At 40.5% G+C, this 16039-nt stretch overlaps 1 protein-coding gene across 1 annotated transcript in view; it reads right to left on the bottom strand.

The window, feature by feature from the left end:
* Window positions 1-16039, bottom strand: part of mgat5 (alpha-1,6-mannosylglycoprotein 6-beta-N-acetylglucosaminyltransferase) — a 90872-nt gene that overhangs the window by 20921 nt on the left and 53912 nt on the right. Inside the window, exons 10-11 of the mRNA XM_031291881.2 lie at window positions 10316-10449; window positions 3445-3578 (exon numbers count right to left, since the gene is read on the bottom strand). Of these exons, the coding sequence (XP_031147741.1) occupies window positions 3445-3578; window positions 10316-10449 (268 nt within the window). The remainder of the gene's footprint in view (window positions 1-3444; window positions 3579-10315; window positions 10450-16039) is intronic.

The following is a 16039-nucleotide window of genomic DNA, read 5'->3' as shown; positions in this document are numbered from 1 at the left end:
GAAGTTACAGTCCTCAGCAAAACGAGGAATCATTTAATTTCACTACAAAGTGATTCACTACAAATGATCCCTGTTTTAAATCACTGACTTGACTCACCTCTATTACCACAAGACAAGTGCAGACAAATCTTTCATAAAGTTAGGTACAACCTCAACCCTAGAGCGATCAAACTCTCCCCTGTGCTTCCCAAAAATCTGCACGCTGTTAATTAGCTCATAGTAATTTATTTCATTTTTCAGCTGTCACTTTTTCTGTATGTTCTCAGCATGTGAGATTTTTTACTACGACACACAAGGTTGACTCCATAAAGTTTTCATGTAAGATATTTGAAATCTGCCCCAATTTTGCATTTTGAAAAATAAGAAAAACAGTATTTTGTTTCAGAAAAGGTAATCCAATGAACGGAGGGTTTATGGATCAGAAACCCTCCGCAGATAGTTAGACTATTGTTCCTGATAGTATGAGGTTTGAGGTTTAGTCCCATACAACTATATACCATGCTAAAAATATACAAAGCCCCTAAATAGATGATCCAAAAAAAAGAAAAGAAAAAAAGAACTTTGTCAAAATTTCTCATTGGCAAATGACTGTGCTCACGGAAATGAGAAACTCATGTGCACTACAAAGCATCTGTTGTGCATCAGAAACAACACTTTTTTTCCCCTTTTTGTCTTCCAGTTGTGCTGGTATTGATAAAAACTTGAAATGAAGACTAGTGAAAAATGTGTGAGAGAATGTGTGTGTGTCTGGGTGATTATTACTCAGTGAGCTTCACACATTGGTTCACTTTGTACACCGGTGGGATGAGTGTGACCTGAGCACCTCTGTATACTGATCAGGCAGAGCGAGTGCCTTTCAATAGGCTGGGTTTTACGTGGACACCATTACTTGCCTAACCTACATTAACCTCTCCATATTAAGGCCGAGGAAGGAGACAGCATTCACCTGGAGAATACATCTGCAACAATGCTGGCTCAGGCACTCTAATGTGTCCTGTTTGGTCCACACATTTCCAGTTTCAATGACCAGAGTTTTTCCACATTATTTGGGTTTTATAGCTCAATAAAGCAAATAAATAATAAACAGTCTCAAAAACCTTTCCTGGAAATATTGGAAATACAGTTTCCTGTAAAGTCTTATGTAGCCTAAATGTATTTGTATTTGTTTTATGATGCCTGTAGAGCAGACATTTTAGTTAGTTTGTTTTTTAAGATTATTCTTTTGGCATTTTAGGCCTTTATTTGTATAGGACAGCTTAGACTTGAAAGGGGAGAGAGCGGGGGTACGACATGCAGCAAAGGGCCGCAGGTCGGAGTCGAACCGGAGTTATACTTGCATTAGCTAAAAGTTACATTAAAATGTAAAATCATCTGATCCCTAGATAAACGTAGGGAAAAAAAGTGGAAATGAGGGGCAGGTATAGTAATTAAGGCAAGAGAGAGATTTGATGAGCAACACTGAAGTTTGCCAACGTTATCAGGGCTGAAAAGAGATTTAATTTGATTGCTACATATTAAAAAGATGACCGTACCTCCCTCAAGCGTTAGTTGGGGAGTCTTCAGATCATTAATCCCATAACATGAATATAATTCCATTGTAAATTTTACCTTTGTGCAAGAAATAGAATTCTTAAAGTGGGACCCAATTTCTATTACAAATAGGGGATATATCATTTTGAAATAAAACCTCTCAAGTGTGGAGAAAGAGATCGAAAGACAGCTCGATTTAAAATGAAGAGGGAGGGAAATGGAGTAAGCTAGTCAGCTCGTTATCAGTCAGCTCCAAAATGGCCCTTTAATTAAAAGCAGAAGGTAATGAACACGCTTGGGAGTCTGATTGGCAACTAATGCCGCTTGCTGTGAGCTGATGGGCTCCCCCTGTCTGCCCTTTTAACGCTAGACTGAAAAGCACACTGCTGTGTGAGCTCTGAATCAGTACTAGAAGCCATAAAGCACAGCAGCATGCCAGCTACCTCTGGATTAAAAAACTATAAACACCTTGGGATTTAGAGCCTTACATTGTGGCTTTGAAATTCAAACTGTACAAGTGTTGTTAATGAATACGTTTTAGATTAGGTTTTTAAGTTTGTTTTGTTGCTGTTAATATTTTCCCACATGACTTGTATTTTCCAAACACACACTTCCTTGTGCTGTTTCAGAGGCCACTGGTTGGATTTTGCTCATTACTCCTTAGGACAAATCACATCTTTATGTGATCAGGATCGCAATAATCCTGGAGGTGAAGAAGTGAAGTTCTCATCCAAGCCCTGAAACATACTGTTTAAATGCCCTTAATAGTGACACTTAACTCCCATCTGCTCCAACTGAAATCCTGTAGTGTGCAGCTCCAAGCGTGAATGTGTGTGACTATTAGCCCTTTTTGACCAAACAGTTCCAGGAACTATGGAACCACAGAAACTCAATGCATGAACTATTATCACCAGTCAGCTGTATTGACATAAATGTAAAGCCAATGAGTTGGTTAAGGTAGGTAAAGCCAAGTGGAACAAACCATGACCGGCTGATGCAACAGTATTTGCAGATCATTAGCCAGTTATGTTCGGCTTATTATTCAATTCTACACATCTTCACCACACAGCCTCCTGATGTGAGAAGGCATTTGCACTACAAGGCATGTTACATGAAGACAATTCTCTTGTAGCTTCTATTATCATGCCACCGTGCGACTCTGTCAGACAACTAAAGAGTCAGTAGGATCTGGAGCGACCCACTCTGAAACATACATGGTGTCGGCTGAAAGCTCATCAAGGCGTGGGCAGTAATCCAACCATCCATGGCATGCCAAACAATGTGCAAATCTCTCCAAGTCTCTAAGTCGTTTTTGTCTAGGATACAGTAATCCCTTGGTCCCTGTGCCGCAGTGTGAGCATGTATTTGAATATATTAAAAATTTCACGGAGAGAGCGATAAGCTGAATTTGAGCTTCGTTATTAACTTTTCTGTGAAAGTTTTACCCAAGGTTGTTCAAAGAGTTTCACTGCAGAGTTCTCAGGGGTCTGGAAATGGGTTATTCTTGGTCCACTGGCATTCTTGGCATGCCTAGTCCGTCCCTTTCATCTTCAGAAGGCATACGTAGGTATTTATCTATGTGTATGTCTGTGTATGTCAGAGTGTAAGTATTTGAAAAGGTGTGTGTCTGTGTGAATGAGTTTGTAGGTATGTGTGTACAATATATGGGTTTTTGCTTTTGAAAAGTCAGAACTACTTTTTTTTCTCTGTAGCATGGTTGTATCAGTCTATAACTATGACACTTTTGATTTCCGACCTGATCAGACAACACATACAAACCACTTCTTTTCTAGTATAACCCGGCCCTATAGGTGTCTAATTTACATGTTCCAGGGCGTGAGAAATGTGTACAGGGTTTTAGTAATATCGTAAATGTCTCATACATGTGTGCGAGTGCATAAAAGATTATAATACCTTCCAGAAGTTGTCAACCTTGCCATAGACTAGTGACTGGTTCTGTCTCTTGATGTCATCGATGTGTCTGATGTCGCTGGCGTTGAGGTGCTGCTCCACGACAAAGCCCAGGAAACTGTTGTCTGGGGTGTGCGCTGCAGCAAAATAAAAATAAAATATAAATACATACAAACACACAAATGAATATCGGTGCTTTCCTCTAAAGGATTAAAAGCTCTAAAAGGCGGCATTTAACCTTCACTGTGATGCATTTAAATGTGTCTTAGCAAAACAAAAAGGAAAAAAGGGTAGAGGCGAGAAAAAAAGTCAGTTATTGCTTCTTTGGGAATAAAATTAAAAATGACTTTAGCCTATTTTTCTCTCCTTAGTTTATGCATCACTAAGGCAAAAACAAAAGTGTCTGCATACTATTTAGTTAAATATGACCATTTCAATCCCAGCAATTAGCACTGATCTAAAGAGAGAGACGGAAACAGTTGAACAGAACAACTCGACAAGCACTTTGGGTTTTTGTTCCCTCCGTTCCTTATCACCTGGTGATGACAAGTTACTATGGGAACAACGAGATGAGCAGGTCAAGTGTGGAGCCCGAATCTGGCAGCGCTTTACCTCACTCCCATCTGCCTTGTAAAACAAATGTGAAGACAAGGGTTTTGGAGTGTTGGCAGATAAGGTTCAGTCAAAAATTAATATGCTTAATAATCTAATTGAGGAATAGTACAACCAGACTGAAACGCAGACCTCATCACCCATGGAAGTGAATGAAACAGCCTGCGAGGTGTTTTGGTGCAGAGTATTAGTTTGTGCCAGAGCCCCGGGCAACTACTGTACTGTGGTCAGAGCTCGTTTTTTATTTTTTTATTACCACAATGCTTTTACTACAGAGGCAAATTAAGATCAGTCAGTCAGAGGGAGATGGAATCAGCTTCAGTATAGCAGTGTTTTCCCTAGGTATATGGAAGACTTAGATGAACGTATTTGGCATGGGGTTTAGGGGTCGGCCCTCAAGAAAATCGTACGTTTTTCAAAAAAAATAAAATAAATGCAATTTAACGTCATGTTGGACCATTATTTTTACCATATCTGTGTTTAAAATGGAAAGCTAGCGCAGACAACTACAATCATTACATCTGAGAAAAGTAATTTGGTTACATTCATTCGTCTTAAGGTGGTGCCCAAAATAGCGTAGGTTCTGCACCTAATGGTAGGGAAAACCCTGGTATAGAAAATAAAAGAAGGATTGATTGAGAAAATCTCTGCAAAGAACCTTGACACCGCAGGTGCAAACACAGGTGTCCTCTGGACTAATCACGCCTCATGTAATAAGAGGGGATGAATCATCATAAATGATGACATTTAACACATGATGGCAGGGATACAGCTGCTGTATCATGATTCAACTGTGGCAGATGACAGCAGAAACAATGACGTACTGTAAAAGTTTGACTATGCTACAGCAGTTCCATAAATACTACTGACGTGTTTTTATCAGGGTGTTGGCTGGAATGTGACATTTTTTCCCACTTGACAAAAAGCCAATTTTTGTTCACTCGATCTCTTCAGGCAGTTCACATATTGGCTCCAGCTAAATATCTTTGGGCAAACATAAAAAAGAAACAGAGCACAGGATGCAGAGTAAATGAGCCTAGCACCAGACCAAGTAATTATTGAACAAATCAAATCCTGCTCCTGTTCTGCACTTCCCAGCATGACAATGCACAGATGGAACCTTTACCGTTAGTTCATGTTGCGTGTGTGTAGGAGAGCACATAAATGTTACGAAGATACCACCAGATCTGTGTGAGGTGTCAGTGTGGCATAATGGAGGCGGAGTTGAGCTGGTGTTAACGGTAGAAAAGCAAGCCAAAACGTCAGAAGGTCAACAATAACTGAAAGTATTTCTGATGGCGAAGAGGCAGAGATTGTCCTCTGCACTGGGAGGATGCAGCACTAACACTCCTGTACCAAACTAACTGTGTAAACAGGACAGGCTGTTAATTAGTGTTAGGCCCTCTTGATGCATTTGGCAACAGATGCCTCCTCTCCCACTAGAGCCGCCACTCAAAATGTCACTCAACTTGCCACAGCTTCATTTGCTATTAGCTAACAAACAGCCTGGGAGGACAGTGTTGTCGGAGAAGCAGCTGCTTTTGTCGCTCTTGACAAACTTGTGAATGTGAAGTTGCTAAATAAGGAAGCCTGGGTTCACTCTGTTAGATTAGGAGTCAATATTGGTACAACATGGCCGAGCTGAGTGGAGAAACTGGGTGAAAAAATGCCGGTAATACAGGTAATACAGGACAGAATATCGTCTCTGACAGGGTGAGAGGGACTGTTCAGGGGCTTCCTTTGTGCCCTTTAAAAGGAGCAGGAAAGTGTCACTGAATCAGCGTTAGAGGCAGACTACACTACATCATCACACAGTGGTACCTGCACAAGAAAATACACTAGGGAAAAAGTAATCCCAAGTCACAGACTAAGGATTATGTGATTAATATTAGCCCAACATTTGAGAATGCAGACTCATTTTACAGGAAACTAACTTCTATTTTGCTGGCCACACAGAAAAAAAAAAAGATTTTAAACTGCAAAGATGCATCATCAGCACTAAAATCTCCAGCACTCTGAAAACTCAACATCAAAGACTTTTTTGGTTAGACAACTTCTGAATGGGCCTGAAGGGTAAGAATAAAATAAAAATACACATGCAACACTTTCACACAAGCAACTTTGAGATTGAGCGACTGCCAGGCAGTCCTACAGTGCTGCAAACACCATAAGAATGAAAATGAAGTGTTTTTAATCTGAAAGTAATTCACTGTTAGTTTGAAATATCACAAAAATTATCCACGAGACCAATGAATAACTCATTCGACAGATGTTTCGCAATCATTAGCACATTATTGATGTTCATTAATTTATGCTAATGTCGGCCATATTTCATACAGTCTGAGGACAAACAAAGAAATGCACTTGGCCCTATTCTATGCACCCACACAACCATGGTACTGTATGTGCTATTTGAAGGTCCAATATATTTACCTTGGTTTGCAATCTATTAATCGGTAAAGCAGTTTTGGAAAGTGTGTAACTGTCTCTATGTCATTAAATGCTAATTGGTGTCTATATGTCTCTACGGTATTTCTGGACTTCAGTGTTGGAACTTTCCATTATGCTAAGATATTATGCGAGATGGCCCGATACCATTTTTTGCTTCCCGATACCGATTCTGGTACCTGAACTTGCGTATCGGGCTGATACCGAGTACCGATCCGATACCAATGTGACATATATTTTATTATGTTTTAACAACTGTATACTACTATCCCTGTATGGATGTGATATGATTTCTATCTTTGTTGTCGGCCTGGCTCAGGTTAAACTCTTTGTGAAACATGAACAAACACAAACAATGAACGCCCCAGAACTTTCTTTTATTATCCAGTTTGACAGTCAGTTATAACGGGAAAAGAACATAAATAAACTACTTTGACGTAGATTTTCTTTAGGGCTTTATTACGTGGTATCGGATCGGTGCATTAACTCCAGTACTTCCCGATACCGATACCAGCGTTTTAGGCAGTATCGGAGCCGATACCGATACTGGTATCAGTATCTAATAAGATTGATTAATGCTAATCCACTGCAATCAATCAAAGAAAGCATCTAAAAAGGTTTAAAATGAAAAGAAACAGTGAGAGGTGCTCAATTACAGCACCTGTTCTTGTCTTGCACCAATGTTTCATTAGAAAACTCTGTAAATCCAATAACCACATACGTAGAGTACAGGCAGGGCGACATCTTGAAAGCCTGTATTTAATTACGTTTTGATTGAATGAAATAAAAATGATTTCATTCTCAACAAATGTGTTCTCTCTGTCTGGTTTTCCAATGATATGAATTACAAGAACCCATTTCTTATTTAAGGTGTTGTAAACAGTTTATTTGTGCTTTGGACAGTGAGTAAGGCGTATGAGAGACAACAGCCTATTGATCCCATACAAATAAAGAAAAAAAAAAGATAACCTTTTGTGAGTGGGTGTGCCAACGACATTATCAGTCAAAGCTTTACAGGCACTATCAGCCTGGCAGATCTCAGGGTCAGTTACGTAGTTGGCAATGCCTCAAAGATAAATACTATCTGTTGTTCGACCTATGACCAGTATTAATCATCATTTCCGGGAAGGGATTAAGCATTCAGCTGCACGGATACACACAGGAAAACTGTGGCAAGGGTTTAAGAGAAACCTGGTTGACGAAGCAGATTTCTTGGGCCATGTGCATGCTTCAAGTTTCTAAATGGGTTTTTATAAGAGTGCATGTGCATGACAAAGACGTTTGACAGGGAAAGTATCTTTGTGACAGTAGTGCAGAGGGATTAAAGGAAGGATCATTATTCATAGTCATTCTTGTTTCCAAAATAAATAGATAAAATGTATATCTGTTTGTAGTCAGGTTTATATCCCACACCAAAGTCTTTGTAACAAACCTGTCTTTTAACCTGATAAGGTGTATAGTAAATAAATTAGACTTTACAGGACTTCAGTCCTTACATGTCGTTCTAACCTACAGGAAAGGTTAATTTTAACTGCAAGTATTCAGCTCCCCTGATTATTAATGACTAGGAAACACAGCCGACTTAACCATGACGTGCAGCCCATTCTAACACAAACTGTACAGCAGAAAACACTCCCTGCTATCCTGACTCTGAAACAGATTAATGAGGTCAATTTGGCCTTGTCTTGTCTTATTGGCCAGAGGCCACAAACTCCCAATTCCCCCAACCAATGATTTATAGAGCACAGAGCCTAATCGTAACAAATAGACCAATCCAAATCTAGGATAGATTACCTACTAGCATCTGATTTGTCCATTGTTACATCTACATTCAATAGGTGAATTTTAATACATATTCATGACCAAGGAATCCAAATATAACATTTAATGTATGGTTTAAGAAAGTAAATATTAAGTTTTTTATTGTATTTACTTTCTATCTGGAACTACACTGTACACAGCATTTGCAAATAGTATTAAAATGCTTTTATATTTCTTTGACAGCGTGCTTGCAGGACCAGATTGATGGGGTAAATATGAGACAGAATCAAGGTTCTGGACAACTAAATTTACTTCTGCAGATCCTGACACCATAAGTAAAATGTTCTCAAGCAGAAAACTCCACCCATGGTAAATCCAAGCTGACAGAAGCACCTGCTCAGAAATACACACTACCCCGTACAATTTAATGTGATTCAGCCAGGAACACTCTGGTCATAGATTTAACCATTTATTGCAACTAATGGAAAAACATGCTTGGCGCTGATGGCTCCGCTCTTGATAATCCTCCCTGGACCAGCCAAGCAGCATGCTAAGCTGAAACAGGGAGCACCACGCAGAACCCCTCCCTTGGTAAAAAAAGAGCAAGCCAAAAGGAAAACATTGAAAACCATTTTAAACTTTGAGTCACGTTAGGACTCTGAACTAGGAAGGTGGAGGCTGGGGTGGTGGAGCCAAAGCGTTGCCAGCAGCAGTGAGTGAAGCAGCGTCAGTGTAGCAGGGACCAGTGAGGAAGGAGTCATATACAGTATAAAAAGACCACCTTGATGTGAGAATGGCTGTGATTGGTGTGTCTCTGTGTCTGATAGGAATGATTATTCATTCAGCGGGCATATTACTTCCATGTTCTGCATGAACTAACGGCAAGCTTAATCAAATAACAATGACTGATTGATGTGCAAATACTATTTGTGGACGGCCTTATAACAATACCATACCTGATATATCTACTTCATCATCCTTGGAGGTGTTAATGTAATACTGTTTGCATGGTACACATGCTCTTCTTTAGCTTGGAGGTAAGGTGTTGTGCGGCACAATGCAGAGATGAAAAAAAAAAACTTTCTAGTCTCTCGTGCCTGGGAGTGATGCCATTTTGTGGTTTTAACACGCTACCAAACCACTGTGCACTTGTTTCAGGAGCGATATCATCTAACCTAGCGACTCTTAACTGGATTTTGTGCAAAGGCCCCAGTGTGTTATGAGAAAGACATACCCTGTTCAGGGGACAAAGGGCCTATTCAGGTGCAGTGGCATTCTGGATAGCTCCAGGCCTCACCTCGCAAACGGGGACTGCAGGGGTAACATTTCACTTTCTCTTAGCCATGGGGAAAAGGTCAATACCCCAGGGGACTGGCTCCCCTCTCCCTTCTGCTGCAACGCCACCACTCATCCACCTCCGCAAATGTGGTTGACTCCAGTTACAGAGTGAGCTCACAGTGATGCACACACACAGAGCAATAAAACCCCTACGTCCAACATTATAATCACAGTAAAATGGAGTGTGTCTGACCTCTTATTTTCCTTTAATATGCTTGATGACATTCCATTAACAATGTGCTGGATTTTCTTTTATGCCTCTTTTCTGACCAAAACATCTCATTCACACTCAACTTAAACTGTGGACATAGGATGTCGCCTAGGGTGTAATGATCACGAAAACTGATTTATACTGCAAGTAGCCATGTTTGGCAACTTGGCCTTATTTAAACAGAGTGGGGAACGTTAACTCTGTGAGAGTCATGTGGAGAAGAAGGCCAGTGTCCAGCACTTTTGTACTTCAGACGGATCAGGGATCTTTTTACATTCTTAACTTGTTGAGTCAGAGGATGAATCAACCAGCAACGTTCTCTGTTATGGTTTTCATTTCATAAACTGTGGTGAACAGATTTTACATTCTGCACACCTATAATTGAGCCAAATGGCCTGTTTTTGTTGTTTATTTTAAACTACCAGAGCTAAAGCTTACTGATGGTTGACAAATGCACTTTTGGTAAGAGAGTGTTTGGTGTGTGTTGGCGTCCTGCCGACTTACGGAACATGGTGTTGAACTGCTGCGGGTTGAGATTCCACTTCCCCCAGGGCGTCTTGTGACCCTTGGACTGGGCGTAGTGGGCGTGGTTGAACTCTGGTTCCGTCCCGAACGAATCCAGCACCCGCAACATGCACCTATGACATCACCCAAAGACAAGAGTGTTAAGGGCTGCTCCATGCCAGAAGCACATGCTTGTATGATGAGTTGCTTAACATTAACAGCATGCTGTATATTTCAATGAACCTTTCTTTGAATCGTGTTGAATCAATGAAACCTACAAACACTATTATAAATCATCTCTGCACACATCTCTGCTCAGTGTTGTTATTATGTGCTAGAAGAAAAACTCGTCACACCTTGTGCACCCAATTACAGTGTAACTGAAGTGAACCACCACACAATGCTTTTTCCCCAGTAATCTCCCAATTACCTTCACAGTAGTACAAGAAAAAAGCCTTAGGTTACTTAATTTTATACCCATATAAACCCCACCAGTAAGCCTGGAGATCTAGAAAATTGACCAACCTGTTCATAGTTGGATAGTACTTTATGGCAGCTCCCAGCTACATTAACATTGAGGTGTTTTATCTAAACCGTTGGATGCTACAACAGCTAAAGATGAGATACACATGTATTTTAATGCTGCAGAATATGTGCTATTTGTGTTATCAACTACTGGAAATCTTTATTTATATGAGGTATTATTGTGTGTCATGTATTCCCGTGTGGAATGGAGCATTGTAATGGTATGAAACAAAAACAAAAACATTAACTAATTTATATTTAGCATTTTTGTAGTTTAACGTTGAAGAAATGTATTTTGAGATATGACTAAATGTCTTTAATAAAGTATTTCACAATGTATGCAGTGACACAAAAAAGCAATGCATTTACCCAAAATAAAAACAGCTCCGTACGGGATCATGAAACCACAACAACGATGCCTCCACTCTCAGACAGAGAGACGGTGAAATCCTGTCCTTTGTGAGACTGTGAATGAACATCACGGCTGACTCAAAGGTCACAGCACAGGATTAATTAAACCACCTTCGTCTGGTCTGCCCTGTCCATCGCTATCAACAATTAGGAAGGCAAAGACCCAATGAGCGAAAGGAAAGCCAATATCAATCTGTCAACTTGGCCACAAATTACGATCTCTCCCTCTCATGCTATTAATCAAAACTTCTTTACTGATTTTTCTACAACATCCTAAAATTAACCTTTTTTTTATTGGCAATCATTAGCCCAAAAACAGTTTTTTGTTGTAGGGGAATACAATTAAGTGACTCCCACTTTAAAGTAAAATACTCAGCATTATTTATGAAGTGATAGGAAGAAGCCAAGTGCAAACAGACATGCATGCATATACACACTCAGGGCTCTATTATAACGATCTAAGCACACGGCTTGATGCACCTGGCGCAGGTGCATTTAGGGCGTGTCCAAATCCACTTTTGCTAGTTTGACGGCAGAAAAAAGGGTCCGTGTGCCAGGCGCATGGTTCAAAAGGGTTGTAGTTAGTGTCTTCATTAATACATAGGTGTGTTTTGGCCGTAACATGCAATAAACCAATCAGAGTGTCATGTGTGTGTAACAAGCATAGTGTGCGTGCTGTGCATTCGCCTAGGCACATTTTAGTCATTTGCTGTAACAATGAAATGCTGCGCTATTGACTTTAGACCAGGTTTTTGTTGGTCAATGGCGCGATCACTTCCCGCTGCCTCAAGATAGCAATACGCCACGAATACACCTGAACACACCTCCCTGTAAGACCAGCACGCCCATGTGGGCAAAGATGGGCGCAGGTGCATTTGCTATTTAAACGACCTGGGAACTGGATGGGAAAACTAGCAAAGACACTTAAGTCGGGCTTTGCGCCGCGCTGCGCCGGGTGCAAGATAGGGCCCTTAGTCTCACACACATAGACATCTGCAAGTAAAAATTTCTCCCTCTCTCTCTCTCTCTCTCCCTCTCTCCCTCTCTGTTATCATCTCTCCGCCCAGGCAGATGCTGTGCAGCTGGCTGCGTGAACAGTGAAAGGCCCTGGGAGAGTAAAGAGCTGGGAAACAGATTCACCATGAGGAAACTTTAGACTGAAAGCAGAACAACAAAAACAACAACACGGCCACATGTCATCTCCCACTCGCTCCGGAAAAAAACAACCCTCATCTGTCCCCGGTAGATCTATCCTCAACAGATGGGGAAGTGCTGCTAGAACCATAGCATGATGTAGATATGGGCTGCAGTGAGGCTTTCAGCACATATTCTGAGTCCAGTGAGTTGACAGTGGGCGTCGTAATGTGGCAGGAGTTGAGGCTGTTCAGCTCAACAAGTATGCACTTAGTAACACTTGCTGCAATATCACAATCGAGGTGGACTGAGTGAGGATGTTGATGCCAAAGTAGACGTGCAATTTCACGATAATGCAATCCACCTAAAGTGATCCCAAATGGATAGTGTATAACAAAAGCTGTTGTAAAAGATAGCTTTCTGTCCTGCCATGATTATCGCTCATATAAAATAAGCCATAAATGAATTGGTCCCATATGGGTCATTAGGAAACAGGAGATATCAAATGGGAATTTCTGTTTTATATGAATCTACCTAAGGGCTTGTTATATGTCTGCACAGCCCTGACGCTAAACACAACAGCTGCATGATAAACAGACATATGAGTTAATAATGTGTCTTATAAAAAACATTAAGCTGAACAACTGCCCAGCGTCAGGGTTTAGTTAAAAAAAACTTTACAAGGGCACCATGGAGCTGGGAAAGATATACTATAATTTGTTACTTATGATCTTACCCTGATTGTCATCCAGCTAATAACATCTGATTATGAAAATAAATTCTACTCATAAGACTTTAACCTGAATTGTTATCTTTTCTAACCATTATAAAACAATAAAATAACACCTATATAACATTAGAGAAGTGGTCGTTATTTTTAATGGCCGATGACGATGCCGATATTTAGACAGCAGGACGGACGATGGCCGATTTATGATGCCGATATCATGTTGTTGTTTTTTGCATCTGATGAAATACAACAGTTTAATAGTAATAACAGATAAGACACAAAATTGCTGAACTTAAATGAACATTTATTTAACACTGTAATTGTCTGCATTGTCTCTTTATAGTCCGTGTTTAGTTGTAGGCTATAACTCGCAGCCTAGCTTTAAAAAGCAAAAGGAAAACAACGTTTTCAAAACGTTCCGTTGTCGCGGAGACGCACCATGACACTGACGTCGGGGGAGCGCTAACTTTGTTCTGCAGACATTTTTTGTTAAACGGCCTCGTGAGCGCTGGCATTGGATTATCTAAAAATGGCATTATTCGGCCACTTCTTTTGAGAAGCTACCTTTCTCCTTTACACAAGTCATCTGATCAACTACCTGTTTGCTGAACCTCTCCCCTGAACCAATCAGCAGCAGCATAAGCCGCAAACATTAGCATGGCTGGCTGACTGACTAGTAACTACAGTAGTAACCTTGCATTGCTTCCAAGGCCAAGCGTTTAACGACATTATTATTATTATTATTATTATTATTATGTGGTGGGACAGGTTGTTAGAAAAAGTCCTTTCAGAATTAAAACATTCACTGAGTTAGTTAGCTAGCTAGCTAAAGCTAATAAAATCTGCGCGGGACAGTTGTCATTTCAGCCAGAAGGAATTCACCGTGGCCAACTAGAAGTGAGAAGTTTGCTTTTTTCTACTTCTGTCTTCACTTTAAGACCAATTATTTCAATAATTAACACACATTATGAGGGGTAAATTTGCCACATATCATTATAACCTGCATATGTGCCGTGCTAGAATGGAAAACTTGACAGCCGTAGCAAAAGTAACTAAGGGCAGCCAGGCTTAGTGAAGGATCAATTACAACAATTTTTTATTTTCTCCAAAACTTTCTAAAAACATTGGCTTTTACATTTTACCACTATATGCTTTGCGACTCACACAATCTCCAAAGCACGTTATTGTTTTGACAGAACCACAGACACTTCAACAACTGACACTGTGGATGAGCGGAAGCCAGTGGCATGAAATCATGCCACTGCAATACATGCAGTGTTGTGTCAAAACAAAGTTTCTGGAAAAAGAAAGTGAGGAAGTATCAAAAGGAAATAGAAGCCAGACGAAAAATGATGAAATCAAACTTGTGGACACACGCAGCTAAAGCCTCACTTGTCATTTGTCCAGTTTCATTTCTGCATATTTCCTTCAACACCAAATGTAGAACTGGTATACACTGGCACATGTTCTGCAGCCTCGCTGATGCAGATGAAAGCACATTGCCCGATTCAGTTATTGGATGAAAGGATTAAATGAAACGGAACAATAGGGCAACATTGGCTCTAGTATATACCCAGAAAACAATAGCTCAGAGCATTCCCATTCCTCCGGAGTAGTATGAAACACAGTGATACAGCACTGTAAGACAGATAGCCAGAAGACTGGGTAATAACAAAACACATTAATCACAAACGGGCCTGACAGACGTGGTTGCTTTGTCCCCAAACACAAAGAATAAACCAGAAAAAAGGGAACAATAATGACACAGTTTATTGCTTGGGGTCTGATATGCACAGAAATCTGGCATGTTCTGTGCTTAGGATATCCTTCTCCCTGCCTTCCTGTATGAGAAATACAGTCAAGGGAAAATGGTTTCACAAAGGGATTCTCAGGCCACAAAGGCAAAGAATGTAATTCACTAACAGGAGACGGCAAAGTAAAAGACACTTTGGCAGAAAGGTGATGCAGGGAAACTGACTAGCTTACTTACTTAGTGAGAGAGTACAGAACAATGTCTCCAACCTGCAGTGTATGTCCTCTTTCACAAAGCACAGTGACACTAAGTGCTTTGAGATAAGTGTTCAATTATGGTAGGACTAATAATGCAGAAAACAGCATCCGGACCTTACATGACGCCCGAGGCTGAATCAATTTCCTCAGGGCACAAAGGGAGCGGATACAGTATAAGGTGTTATGTCGCAGACTAACAAAACCTGGTGACAAGCAGGAGGAACCAGCGGGGCCATTAGTGCCCCCAGACTTATTGTTTCTTCTCTTTTCCTGTCAGTCGGCAAGGATGAGAGCTTTTTAAAAAAAAACGAGGAAGGCCTCATCTACAGTCCTCAGCGGAGCAATCCGAGAGAGAATAGACTTGAAACACAGCGAACAACAGACGCTATTGCGGCCTTTTGGGAAATTGTGGTAATGTTTGAGCAGAAAATAGACTCATTGTCCAAACAAGTGCCAGACAAGCCTCAACCCAATGCCCTTTGCATATGTGAGCAAAGCTGTTAAACCACAGTTGACAGCACAAGGTAAGATAAATGTACAAACTGCGGAATTCATCACAAACAGGGGAAACAAACAGTGCAGTATAATCAACCGCCAACGGCTTAATCAGAGCCACGCAAAAGCCACCTGTAGAAAAGTGGTTGTACTGGAAAGCCGGCCAATGTAAAAGTGTTTAAAACAGACAATGCATGCTCAGCAAAACCGCTCCCTGGATGCATACAATTAAAGCTAAACATTAAATCCAATGATAGCAGCCACCAATCTGCAATTGTGTTGATGTGACAGGGCCTACAGCTGTCTCTTAAGTTTCTATAACATTAAAAAGTCACAACTAAATACGCAACAATTACATTTAAAGTTAAAGTCGATATTGTTTATTAAGAGTTTAACACTAAAAACAAAGCTAAAAGGCG

The sequence above is a fragment of the Sander lucioperca genome, chromosome 24 (genome assembly GCF_008315115.2).
Source record: "Sander lucioperca isolate FBNREF2018 chromosome 24, SLUC_FBN_1.2, whole genome shotgun sequence".
Lineage (NCBI taxonomy): Eukaryota > Metazoa > Chordata > Actinopteri > Perciformes > Percidae > Sander > Sander lucioperca.
This window is presented reverse-complemented; position numbering and strand designations above follow the sequence as displayed.